Source organism: Oryctolagus cuniculus, chromosome 17 (assembly GCF_964237555.1).
Source record: "Oryctolagus cuniculus chromosome 17, mOryCun1.1, whole genome shotgun sequence".
In the NCBI taxonomy this organism is placed as follows: domain Eukaryota; kingdom Metazoa; phylum Chordata; class Mammalia; order Lagomorpha; family Leporidae; genus Oryctolagus; species Oryctolagus cuniculus.
The window spans coordinates 4,303,248-4,314,948 of NC_091448.1; the positions used below are offsets into that span (position 1 = coordinate 4,303,248).

Below are 11,701 nucleotides of genomic sequence, written 5' to 3' on the forward strand. Positions count from 1 at the left end.
TGACTTTTAAGCCCAGTCCTCAGGGAGAAGAAAGCTGGGGACTTCCGGGGGTGAGAGGGCCCACGGGACCCGTGACCGTGTGGGCGTGCTCGGAGCCTGCCTGGCATCAGAAGCCAGGCCGGAGCCGCGGGGGACAGCTGCGCTGGCTTCACTCCCCTGGCTTCTCCCGCCGCCACCCGCCCCTGCCTTCGCCTAGGACCTGCCCTGGGGGCAAAGGCGAGGCCTGGCCACTCCGTCCTGCCTGCCACGAGCCCCCTCACTGCACCTGTGCCTCGCCCGCAACCCTCTGCACCCTCCACACCGCACCGCACCGCACCAGGAGCCCCTGGGGGCAAAGCTGTTTTATTTCTGTGGACCCAGGAGCCAGCACAGGGCTTGGGGTCGGGTGGGGGCAGCTGGGAGAGAAGGGGGTCCTGGGGAGGCAGAGGGGACACACGGGGTGCCCATGGGCTGGGGAAGAGGCGCCCAGGGCTGCCACCGCCGACCCTGCACCCTGCGTCCAGGACTAAGGGCAGCGAGTGTGGGCGTGAGCGAGAGTGGACAGGAAAGGACTGGGCACCTGGGATCCAGCCTGGCCTCAGGCACAGAGGACAGGGCACCCGGCTGTGAGCACGGGGCAGGCGGGAACCCCTCCGGCCACACTCAGCTGGGGCAGAGGAGGGGCCCGGGGGCCAGGCGGGCAGCCCCCTTAGCAACCGCTCTTCCTGCGCAGGCAGGCGTGGCCCCGCACGGAGCACTGGAGCTCAGTGAAGGCGAGGGAGCCCACGGTGACAGCGCACGGGCCCACGGCGCGGAAGCCGAGCCTCTCGTAGAAGGGCACCAGGGCGTCCTCACACATGAGCACCGCCCGGCGCACGGCCCGCTGGCCGCCCAGGTGCTGCAGGTAGCGCCACAGCAGGACGGAGCCCTTGCCCTGCTGCCGGCAGGCGCGGTGCACGGCCAGCACGTGCAGGTGGGCCACGCGGCCCCCGGGCCTGTGCAGCGTCAGCGACTCCTGCGGGTGAGCCAGGCAGCTCCTCTGGCACCTGCTTCCCCCAAGCCATGCAGCCCAGGCCAAGAGCAGGTGACTCCAAGTGCCTCCACTGGGGGCCCCTCTGCACACAAGGAGGACCCCGACTTGGGAGCCACATCCCAGCCCCCTGGGTGAAGCCTAGGAGCCTGGGAGGGACCCAGCAACTCAGCTCCCCGCTCTTGGGGCAAGAAAATCGCAGCCCAGGGCTTATTTCTTCCGGAGCTGCAGCCACGCCCACCCTTACCTGGGTGAGCCTCTCCTTGTCCCAAAGTGAGCCGATGATGAAGGCCACCAGGCGGCCCTCCTGGAACCAGCCCAGGGACAGCTCTGGACACAGGGTGAGGAAGTGCCGGATCTCGTCCAAGTACAGGGGGCAGCTGCCCGAGACGGACATGAAGGCTGTGGCCGGAGGCACGGGGTAGGCGTGGAGGAGGGGGTCAATGTGCCGCCCACCCACCATGCACTGCCCGCTGAGGGTCCACCCAGAAACCGCACCCCTCCCTCTCCAGGGAAGCATGGGAACAGGGCTGCTGCCCCCCGACTTTCTTGAATGCACACACGTGGTCTGACCCTTGGGACCTGGCCTTCAGGACAGGACACCCAAGGGTCTTCTCCCAGGGACAGAAGGGGCCCCTCCCAGAGCTGCTCACCTTCTCGCTCAATCTCAAACACGCCGGCCGCATCCTCTGGGGTGAGGCAGCGGAACTCACTGGCGGGCAGCGTGTGGCGCCGCTGGTGGCCTGGGGACTCCGGGGACCCCGGTGGTGGGTGCAGGGCCTTGGGTTTCAGGGGCTGGGTGCTGAGCGTGGACATCCTGCTGCCTCCCTGGGGTGACCAGGCCTTGGCAGTGACCTCCGGCCCAGGAGGGCCCCCAGCACCTGTCAGAATGGCAATGGCCGTGGGTCCAGTTCTCATCTCCAGAGAAGCAGTGAATCTGGCCTCTTGTAGCCAGAACTGGGGTGGGGTCAGCCCCCAGAGCGATGGGTCCTTCCCAGAAGCCTGGTCCCCGGGGAAGCCTCTAAGCGATGCCTGGCCCGGGCTCTCTCCCCATCTTTGCTCACAGCCCAGAGGGATGCATGTGTGGGGTGGCCCCCGCAAACCTCCAGGCTCTGGTCCCACTGCCCTCTGGGTGCACCTGAGCCCCAAGGGAGAGGGGGAGCGATGAGCAGGCTTCAGCGGAGTCTGGGGCCCCCAGCGCTGCTGCCCAGGGTGGGAGGGGAGGGAGGGCCCCTGAGCCTCCATGGACCACTTCTGATGCGACTGCAGGGCAGGCCAGTGCCCCGGCCCCCGTGCGCCGTCCGTGGGGTCTTACCTGGCCAGAGGGAGACCTCAGTGCCTCAGGCGCAAGATGGAGCTTTCTAGGCAGCCTCAGTCCTACAGAAAAGTGACCCCAAGTCTCTCCTCTTACCCAGCCACAGAGTGGGCCCCTGCCCACACACAGGACTGGGCTGGGGCGGAGGTGGGAGGGCAGTGGGAGGGAGTCAGGCTACAGAGAGCGGGGGACGTAGGCAGGAGCAGTCACGGAGGGCACACAGAACACCTGCCGCTCCCCTACCCCTGCTCATCAGACTGCAGACCCACCCCGGGGGCCTCTCCCAGGGCAGCCTGCAGGTGCACAGTTCTTAAGGCCACTTCAGACGGAAAAAGCCCACGGCTCCCACAATTCCCCATGGTCTAGAAGCTCTCCTTCCCGAAGCCCGAGAGCCACGGGTTGGAGGGGTCACACTATCCAAGACTGGGGGGAGGGGGCCCCTACCTCCTCCCTCCGCAGAGCTGGGGGCCCGTGCTCGGGTGCAGGAGCCGGGAAAATCCAGCCCTGCCGCCTGGGAGACTCCCGCAGCAGGTGTCACCCGGGGAAGCATGTGATGTTGTTCTCTGAGACTTGAATCCCCCCGCCCCCCGCCCCGCCTCCCGAGCCACCAGGCAGGGCGATGCCAGCAGAGCTGGGCAGCCAACGTCAGTGCCGGCGCAAGGAGGCAGATGGGATTACGCGTGGCCGACCGAGGCCCCCGAGCTTGGGAAGAGACAGCACGGGGCTAAGCCTCGGGGATCTGGCTGTAATCCCGGCTCTGTCACCTATTGGCTGGGCACCAGCAACTCAGCCACGGGCCTGGGGGGGTCTAGCCCAGGCATAGCACTCACCTCCCGCGTGACGGCCCCTCCAGGTGGGTGTCAGCCCCTCCGTGTAGGGAAGGGAACTGAGACCCAGACCAAACAGCCTGTCTGAGCCTCCCGGTTGAGCGGGAGAGGCGGACCCAGGCCGGCCGTCTTCACGTCTTCATGTCTTCATGTCTTCACGTCTTCACGGCCGGCGCTCCTGCAGGTCCGCGGGTGGCGTCCCCGAGTCAGGCTCTCCAGGAGTGAAGGGCATCGTGCAGAAGCAGCCCCTCAGCCTGGGGAAGAAACCCCCAAATCTGGCAGGGCCACAGGGCACTGGTGGGGGCGCGGTAGCGGCCTTGCTGTGCGGACAGCCGGGAGCCGGGAGCCGCTGCAAGGGTCGCGGTTGGACAGCCACTGCCCACACGCCTTCCGGCACCCCACGCGCACCTCTGCCCAGAGCACGTGGGAAAATTCCCACATCCGGAAGCGGAGCTCAGTCCCCACCCACCCTGCTCTGCACCATCTGGTCTACCTACCGCAAAAACCAACTCAGCTGAGAAGTTCCTGCGCCACCCGTGTTCCCGCCCCATTCCCCATCCCGCCTTGCCCCCAAGGTCCCAACGGGGCAGCGGCCAGTTTGCAAAACCTGGGCAGTGACTGCTAAAGCTGAGGATAACTGCGCCCCAGAATCCCACAGCTCCCCACAATCCCACTGCTCCATGGACCCGACAGAACCTCAAAGAGCAGGAAGCAACCTGAACGCCCACCCATGGCTCAAGGGCCCCTGGAATGCACAGCCAAGGGGACCGGAAGGCCGAGCCACAGGGCACACACCTGGAGCAGCTGGGGCCTGGGTTCTAGTCACGCTCAGGATCAGGCTGTAGGGGGCACAGAACGCTTCGCTGACCTGGAATGCTTATGGTGGGGGAGGTTGGGGGCGTGCGCCAGGCTGGCCATGTGTCCACTTGTCTGCACAGGTCGTCTCCTTGGAGCTTACTTAAATATTCAGGGGGTTGCTCTTCCAGCATCCCCAAGGCTGCCCACCCACTCCTGGGGTTGTCCCCACCTCTCCAGCCAGCACACTGACCAGGCTCCCCCTTTCCCCTCCACACCCCTGTCCTGCCTTCTCTACCTCTTTCCTTATCAGGCCCATCCCGCCGGTCTTTCCCCTAATCCTTGGCCCTGCCCCATCTGTGCCAGCCCCCTGCAGCAGCTCAGACCCACGTGCCTCCCGGCTGCCAAGCCCCAGACCTTGCTCTCCCCCTGCAGACGCACTTCCAAGATCAGCCAGCAGAGGGCGCAGCGCTCTTGCCCTTGAGCCCACGGCAGGTGCCCCTGACCTTGGGCAGACCCACGAGGGGTCCAGACACCCCCGGCCACTGCAGGCACCCTTTCTCCCCCTCTGTGGGGTCTCCTTCTCCCAGGGCCCTTTATTCTGTCAGAGGATACTCCCAGACCCCCCAAACCTTGGGCTCAGCTGCTGCCTCACTTGCCCGTCATCAGGCACTTCCCAACTCTCCCCCTCTGGAAACCCTGTTCAGGCTTCTGGGGATTGGCTGGGCCTCCTCTGGCCCGTTGGGGGTCCCAGACTTGCTTCAACCTCAAGGGTCTCAGAGAGGTCTCCTGGGTCGCTTCTTGTCGTCTGACTCCTTGGCACCCCCTGGTGGCCAATCACACCTGCTGTGTTAGGACTGCTGACCCGGAGTGGACACCTCTAGACACAGGGCACCTCAGAGGACAAGAGGATGCAGAAGATTGAGCACGGCCAAACTGGGGGTCAAGCCCCCACCCCCGGGCAGGAGAGGGTGAGTGCCGGGGCTCCTCCCCCGGTGAGCAGGAGGGAACAACACACACTGCTGCGAAGGACAGCGCTGAGACAAGAGCATCCGGAAACGAGGGAAAGTAATCAACGGGGAGGCAGAGGGAGGGCGCGGTGGCACAGCAGGTTAAAGCCCTGCCCTGCAGGGCCCGCATCCCATATGGGCACTGGTTCAGGTCCCGGCTGCTCCACTTCCGATCCAGCTCTCTGATATGGCTGGGAAAGCAGTAGCAGATGGCCCAAGTCCTTGGGCCCCTGCACCCATGTGGGAGACCTGAAAGAAGCTCCTGGCATCTGGCTTCGGATTGGCACAGCTCCGACTGTTGCAACCATTTTGGGAGGGAACCAGAGGATGGAAGACCCCTCTCTTTCTCTCTCTGCCTCTGGCTCTCTGTAACTCTGCCTTTCAAATAATTTTTTTTTTTTAAAGAGCAAGGCAGGTGTTTAGGCTGCTGTTAAGAGCCAGTTAAAGCTCCAGTGTCCCACCTGGAAGTGCCTGGGTTTGATTCCCGGCTCTGGTGCCAGCCTCCAGCCCCTGGGTTAGATTCCCGGCTCTGGTGCCAGCCTCCAACTCATGCACACTCTGGGAGGAGGGGGTGACTCGGCTTGAGTGCTTGGACTCCTGTCACTCATGTAGGAGACACAAAGAGGTCCCCAGGCCCGGCCATCGAGGGCATTTGGGAAGTGAACCAGTGGGTGGACTCGCTCACGCGCTCTCTCTCAAATAAATAAATAAGAGATGTCATTAAAAAACAAAAAAGAGGGGGCAGGCATTCTGGCACAGTGGGCTAAGCCACTGCTTGGGATGCCCACATCTCATATCGGAGCGCCTGGCTCAGTCCCGGCTGTTCTGTTTCCAATCCAGCTCCCTGTTGACCTCTCTGACTTTCAAATAAATAAATAAATAAATCTCAAGACACCCAGTGAAATTTGAATTTCAAATAAACAATGAACACCTTTTAAAATAGAAGTAGATGCATGCAATACTTGGAGCATAATTTTAAAAAATTGGCGTCTACCCAAGAGTTCAGCTTTATATATATATACTCAGGCAGCCTATATTTTGTCTGGCAACCCTGTTTGTGAGGTCTGAGAGAGGGAGTGGCCAGCACAGATGAGGGACAGGGTAGTGAGGGAGCCGGCAGGAGGAGCGGCATCCCATGACGGGGGCATGGGAGGGCGTGCTGAGCTGTGGGCAGGCGGCGGGCCCCGGGCCTGCAAGCCCCTCTAACATGTGACGCCGCGTGCTGCTCCGATCCCACACGACACTCCCTGCTTCAAACCACCGCTCGCACTCCCGGCTGCACAATGGAATCACCTGGGAGTTTGAGAAATTCCAACACCTGGGTCCCTCCCCGCTGGGGCTCACTTAACGCTCCAGGGCTGAACCTGGGGGCGGAGCAGCTCCCAGCTGAGTAGCAGGTGGACCAGGGCTGAGAACCACCTGGAAGTGCTGTTCTCCAGGCAGCCTTCATGCCACACCTCCCTTCCCGTTCGTGGGCAGAGAAGGGGCCGCAGCCCGCCCTGTGCAGGGGGCATTCAAACCTTTTTAGCGCAGGCAACTTTCTGCGAGTGGAATCTTTGTCTAGCACGTAACACAGATCAAGAGACGCCTGGTCAAAACTGCTGTCATTGCATCAGGGCACTGGGGGCCCTGCCCAGGACGAGGCGGGGGACACGTGGGCCCCCCAAGGCCCAGGGTGCAGCCCTTCTGAAGCACCCTGTACCTGCCTTCCCCTCCTGGCCGTGTTCCTGTGTCCCCGGTGCCTGCTGCACCTGTCCTCGGCTGCTCGGAGGGGGATTCTACAGCTCTGCCCAGGCCCAGGACAGGAAGGGACAGGTCTTTGTTTCTTATGCCCTTGCCTGCCTTCAACCTGAGATGGGCAGGTTCTCCCCATCACCCACCTGGACAGCTCTGACCTCACCTCTTTGGGTAGAAACACCACAGCGGGCCAAGAAGGAATCCAGCAACATGTATGTGTGTGAGTGTGAGTGTGTGTGAGGAAGCTCACTGCAGGGGGCCTGTCTGGCCTTGGACACTGCTAGCCACACCGTGCCCTCCCCACCCCGCCACCGGCTCTCCCTCCATCTCCCTCCTGACTCCCCTCCTTCTGTCTGACCCGTAACAGTCAATGTCCCCAAAGCAAACAGGATTTTTAGGGCAGCAAGACTATTCTGTGTGGTTCTGTCGGGTGGACGCAGGTCACTGCACGCCTGTCCAAACCCAGAGGAGACGCAGCACCGAATGTGCACCGGGCTGGCGCCTTGACACAGCGGGTTAAATTGCTGCCTATGACGCCGGCAGCCCACATGGGCACTGGTTTGAGTCCTGGCTGCTCCACTTCAGATCCGGCTCCCTGCTAATGTGTCTCAGAAGGCAGCAGAGGATGGTCCAAATGCTTGAGCCCCTGCACCCACATAGGGGGGACCTGGAAGAAGCTCCTGGCTGCTGGCTTCCGCCTGGCCCAGCTCCAGCCTTTACAGCCACTTGGGGAGTGAACCAACAGTTGAAAGACCTCTCTCTCTCTCTCTGTCTCTCCCTCTCTCTGTCTCTCCCTCTCTCTGTAACTCTCATTTCAAATAAATAAATAAAAAAAGATATCTTAAAAAAAAAAAAAAGAGTGAGCACCAATACAAGGCTGTGGGTGGGTGAGGCCTTGTGTAGCAACAGGAATAAATGGGCCCCTGGAGGGGGTCTTGACTGTGGAGAGGCTGCGCGTGTGCCATGGGTAGGGGGCATCACTTCATTGTTTCCCCCAAACATTATTTATCTCAAAGGCCAAGTGACAGAAAAGGAGAGACAGAGATGAAGACAGATCTTCCATCCACTGGTTCACTCCCCAATTGTCCACAAAGGGCAGAGCTGGCCTGGGCTGAAGCCAGGAGCCAGGAACTCCATCCAGGTCTCCCACATGGCTGCAGGGGCCCAAGCACTTGGGCCGTCCTCCACTGCTCTCCCAGGCACATTAGCAGGGAGCTGGATCAGAAGCGGAGCAGCTGGGACTCGAACCAGCGCTGCAGTAAGGGATGTGGGCGTGACAAGCAGTGGCTTAACCCCCTGTGCTGTAACTCCACCCCCTACACAGGCAGTGTCCTCCAGGCTTCCCAGAGCTGCCCTCGAACTGGGACTTGCCAGGGTGACGAGCCCTGTTACCGGGAACTGTTTCCATGTTACCGGGAAGTGTTTCCGTACCAACGCGCTCTCCTTCTGCAACGCTCTGATCTGAACCCTTTCGTCTGGGATCCTCCAGTTCCAGACCCACACGCTCCCGGCTCCTCCTGGCACCTCCAGGAGGGAGCCTCTCCCCTTGCTGAGCACCTACCATGTGCTAGACGAAGACACAGCTCCTGTCTTCAAGGCATTGCTGGTCCCACAGGAGAGGGGTGTGCCCGGAAGCGACTGTGATGGCGCAAGCGCGGGGTTGAGACACTCAGAAGGTTCCCCAGGCCGGCGCCGTGGCTCACTAGGCTAATCCTCCGCCTAGCGGCGCCGGCACACCGGGTTCTAGTCCCAGTCGGGGCGCCAGATTCTGTCCCGGTTGCCCCTCTTCCAGGCCAGCTCTCTGCTGTGGCCAGGGAGTGCAGTGGAGGATGGCCCAGGTGCTTGGGCCCTGCACCCCATGGGAGACCAGGAGAAGCACCTGGCTCCTGGCTCCGGGTCAGTTTTCATCAGAGGATGAAAAACTCCCGGATGTCAAATCCAGTGCAAAGGCATCGAACAGCCAGGGTCCCCGAAGGGAGCAGCTGAGGCCAGAGTGCAGGGAACTCGAACCACATGGGGGAAGGAGATGGGCTTGCAGGGGGCGGGGAGGGAACCCAACCACAAAGGGCTCCATGTGCCGTGCTCCGGCGGACTACGGGAGGAGGTGAAGCCCCCACGTCTGATGAGCACGTGTGCGTTTTCGATTAGTCCTGGAACAAGGTGGCAGGTAGACTGGGCGGCCTGGAGCCGGTGAGGAGACCCCAGCGACAGTGTAGGCAGGAGACGGAGACGAACGGCTGGCCGAGGTCGTGTTTACCAGACCGGACTTGGCAGGTGCGGTGGAAAGCCCTTCGGCTCGTGGCGGCACTGGACTTCCCAGTGGTCCTGTAGAGGAGGCAGTGGCGCTGTTGCCACTCTGCAGAAAGGAATCTGAGGCTTGAGACGTAAAATAAGTGGCCCGAGTCACACGGTGACCGGTGGCAGGGCCAGGTTCAAGTGCAGATCCACTCCCACGGGCGCCCTAACCCACCTCCCTCACCCCTGCCCTAGGGGAACAGCCCAGTCAGTCATGACAGATGTCACTGGGGACCCAGGGGCCGACACCTGGGTGTTGACAGCTTGTGAAGCTTAAGCGAGAGGGCTCTCAGGTGGCCAGCGTGGGAGGTGACGCTGCCGTCAGCCAGGGTGAGAAACCACCAGGACAGGAGATGCCTTTTGTGCGTGTGGCTGGTCGCACCAGGAAGCACCCGGGACTCGGTGCTGGGGAGCCTGGCCTCGGAGCGGGCAGGGGAGGGGCCCGGTTGGAGGAGGACAGCTGTCTGTCTCTTTTTTTTTTTTTTTTTTTTTTTTGACAGGCAGAGTGGACAGTGAGAGAGAGAGACAGAGAGAGAAAGGTCTTCCTTTGCCGTTGGTTCACCCTCCAATGGCCGCCGCTGCAGCCGGCGCACCGCGCTGATCCGATGGCAGGAGCCAGGAGCCAGGTGCTTTTCCTGGTCTCCCATGGGGTGCAGGGCCCAAGCACCTGGGCCATCCTCCACTGCACTCCCTGGCCATAGCAGAGAGCTGGCCTGGAAGAGGGGCAACCGGGACAGAATCCGGCGCCCTGACCGGGACTAGAACCCGGTGTGCTGGCGCCGCAAGGTGGAGGATTAGCCTATTGAGCCACGGCGCCGGCCCTGTCTGTCTCTTTCTTCAAGCCGCCCAGCCGTTCAGGGTGCCAGGCCCCTGGGTCTCCACGAAGGAGGGGGAAGCACAGGCTGCAATCCTGGTTCTCACCGCCGGCTCAGCCCTCTCACCGCGGCCCCCAGAGGACTGCAGCCCACGGTGAGATGGCTCCGGGCGACTTGGGCGAGGCCCGCCATTCTCCTGGGGCATCAGTGTGAGGAGGAGTGAGACTGCAGGAGCAGGAACGGCCCAGTAATTCCACAAGCACCTGGTTCCCGACCAACCCCAGCCCGAGGTTCAGACACAGAGGCCTCTGACCGGCTGGACACACCGGGGCACGGGAGGGCTCCGGGGCTGCTTGCCTCTCACCCTGGTGCCTTCGGCTACGCCACAGAGCCTCCCAGACACCTGGTCCAGGGTGGAGGGAGTTCTGTGGACCAGCCTGGGACTTGCTGGCACAGAGAGGCATGGGAGGGGGGGAGCCGAGCTGGGTCTGGGGAGGTGGCCCTGGCTGATTAAGATACGGGCGGGACAGGCCTGCTTCCCCTAGATCGGTTCAGCTGCCTGCACTCTGCCCACCCTACTCAACTGGGGCGTGGCCAGACTGGCTGGGTGCCTGGGCAGGCACATTTGTAAACAAGGGAGCTCCTCTCTTCCCCTTAGCCAGCTGTGGGGGCCCCGGGGGACCAGGTTTCTTGGTTAGCACATAAAGATTCTTCTCTACGGATCTCTCTACGATGATGAAAATAGACACTAAGAGGCGTGCCCATCCACACTCACCCCACTGGCCAGCCTGGGAGGGAGGGACAGCGGCTGAGGGCTCCGGGTCTGGGGCGGCGTCCAGAGCACCTCGGGCCCCAGTGCGGTCACTGAAAGGTGGGGAGGAACTGACTGGAGGCAGCTGGAAGGGTTTGCAGGCTTGCCCAGGAGGTCAAAGTCTCTTGCCCCAAGCTTCAGCTCATTGTGTAGGGGCATGGTGGGGGGGAGGGGCAGGGGAACCCAGGTGGGCCTTCGACACCCGGCAGCTGACACAGGATTGACTGAGTTCCAACACTCAGCCTGTACTGAGCCTGCACCAGGCAGACGTGACCCGAGCCCCGCGCTCTGGGATTCCGTCTGGTGAGGAAGCCGGCAGCATTCGACATCGGGGACTCTTACCTGCAACCCGGCGGGTTCCTAATACCCTATGCAAAGCACTTAGCCTGGTGCCTGGCAGGACGTTTCCAGCTCAGTAAGTGGCAGCTATTATTAGCTGTTATTACAAGAAGCTGCAGAGTAAACGCGGCACATCTTCCTGGAGTGCCGATTTCCCTCAAGGATTAGGGCAGAAAGCACATCCCTATTTTTTACGTCAAAATGACAGGCGTGCGCTCGAGTAGGATGCAAAACGCATTTGGGTCTTTTTTTTTTTCACATCAAACACAGGTTTGAGGCCGGCACTGCCCCGCCCCTTCGGCCTACTTGCTCCTTCCACCCCCTCCCCGTGGACACAGGGACACATGGATGCCCCTGTCAGTCAGGAGCTTGCAGAGAGACAGCTGGAGACACAGCCCCTCTGCTTGCAAAGCGAGGTCTCCACCTCTTAGGCCCCTGGTGTTTCCATGCTGGTGGAAGGGGGCCACAGCTCCTTTGTCCAAGGTAGCACACAGGATAATGCGTGTGGAAGAGCCCGGCACAGGCCATGGTATGGTATGTACTTGATGAATGTTGGGTAGGGCCTGGCTTTGCGGTGCAGTGGGTGAAGCCGCTGCCGGCAGCGCTGGCCTCTGTGTGGGCACCGGTTCAAGTCCCGGCTGCTCCACTTCCCATCCAGCTTCCTGCTAATGCACCTGGGGAAGCAGCAGGAGACGACCAAGGGCTTGGGCCCCATGTGGGAGACCTGGGTGGCTTCATCGTGTTCCAG

The 11,701-nt window shown here is 62.1% G+C and overlaps 1 protein-coding gene across 3 annotated transcripts; it reads right to left on the minus strand.

The window, feature by feature from the left end:
- Positions 1 to 324: 324 nt before the first annotated feature.
- Positions 325 to 4,156, minus strand: AANAT (aralkylamine N-acetyltransferase). 3 transcript variants are annotated; one of them, XM_008250906.4, is made up of 6 exons: positions 3,947 to 4,156; positions 3,155 to 3,405; positions 2,325 to 2,386; positions 1,663 to 1,890; positions 1,257 to 1,411; positions 325 to 994 (listed from the first exon to the last, which is right to left on the minus strand). In XM_008250906.4, the coding sequence occupies exons 4-6, from the start codon at positions 1,823 to 1,825 to the stop codon at positions 689 to 691; spliced, it is 624 nt and encodes a 207-aa protein (XP_008249128.1). In that variant the 5' UTR covers positions 1,826 to 1,890; positions 2,325 to 2,386; positions 3,155 to 3,405; positions 3,947 to 4,156; the 3' UTR covers positions 325 to 688. The 3 variants fall into 3 exon arrangements, with proteins under 3 accessions (XP_008249128.1, XP_069916368.1, XP_069916367.1); XM_070060267.1 differs by lacking the exons at positions 3,155 to 3,405; positions 3,947 to 4,156 and adding an exon at positions 2,769 to 2,914; XM_070060266.1 differs by lacking the exons at positions 2,325 to 2,386; positions 3,155 to 3,405; positions 3,947 to 4,156 and adding an exon at positions 2,769 to 2,915.
- Between the last annotated feature and the right edge of the window lie 7,545 nt (positions 4,157 to 11,701).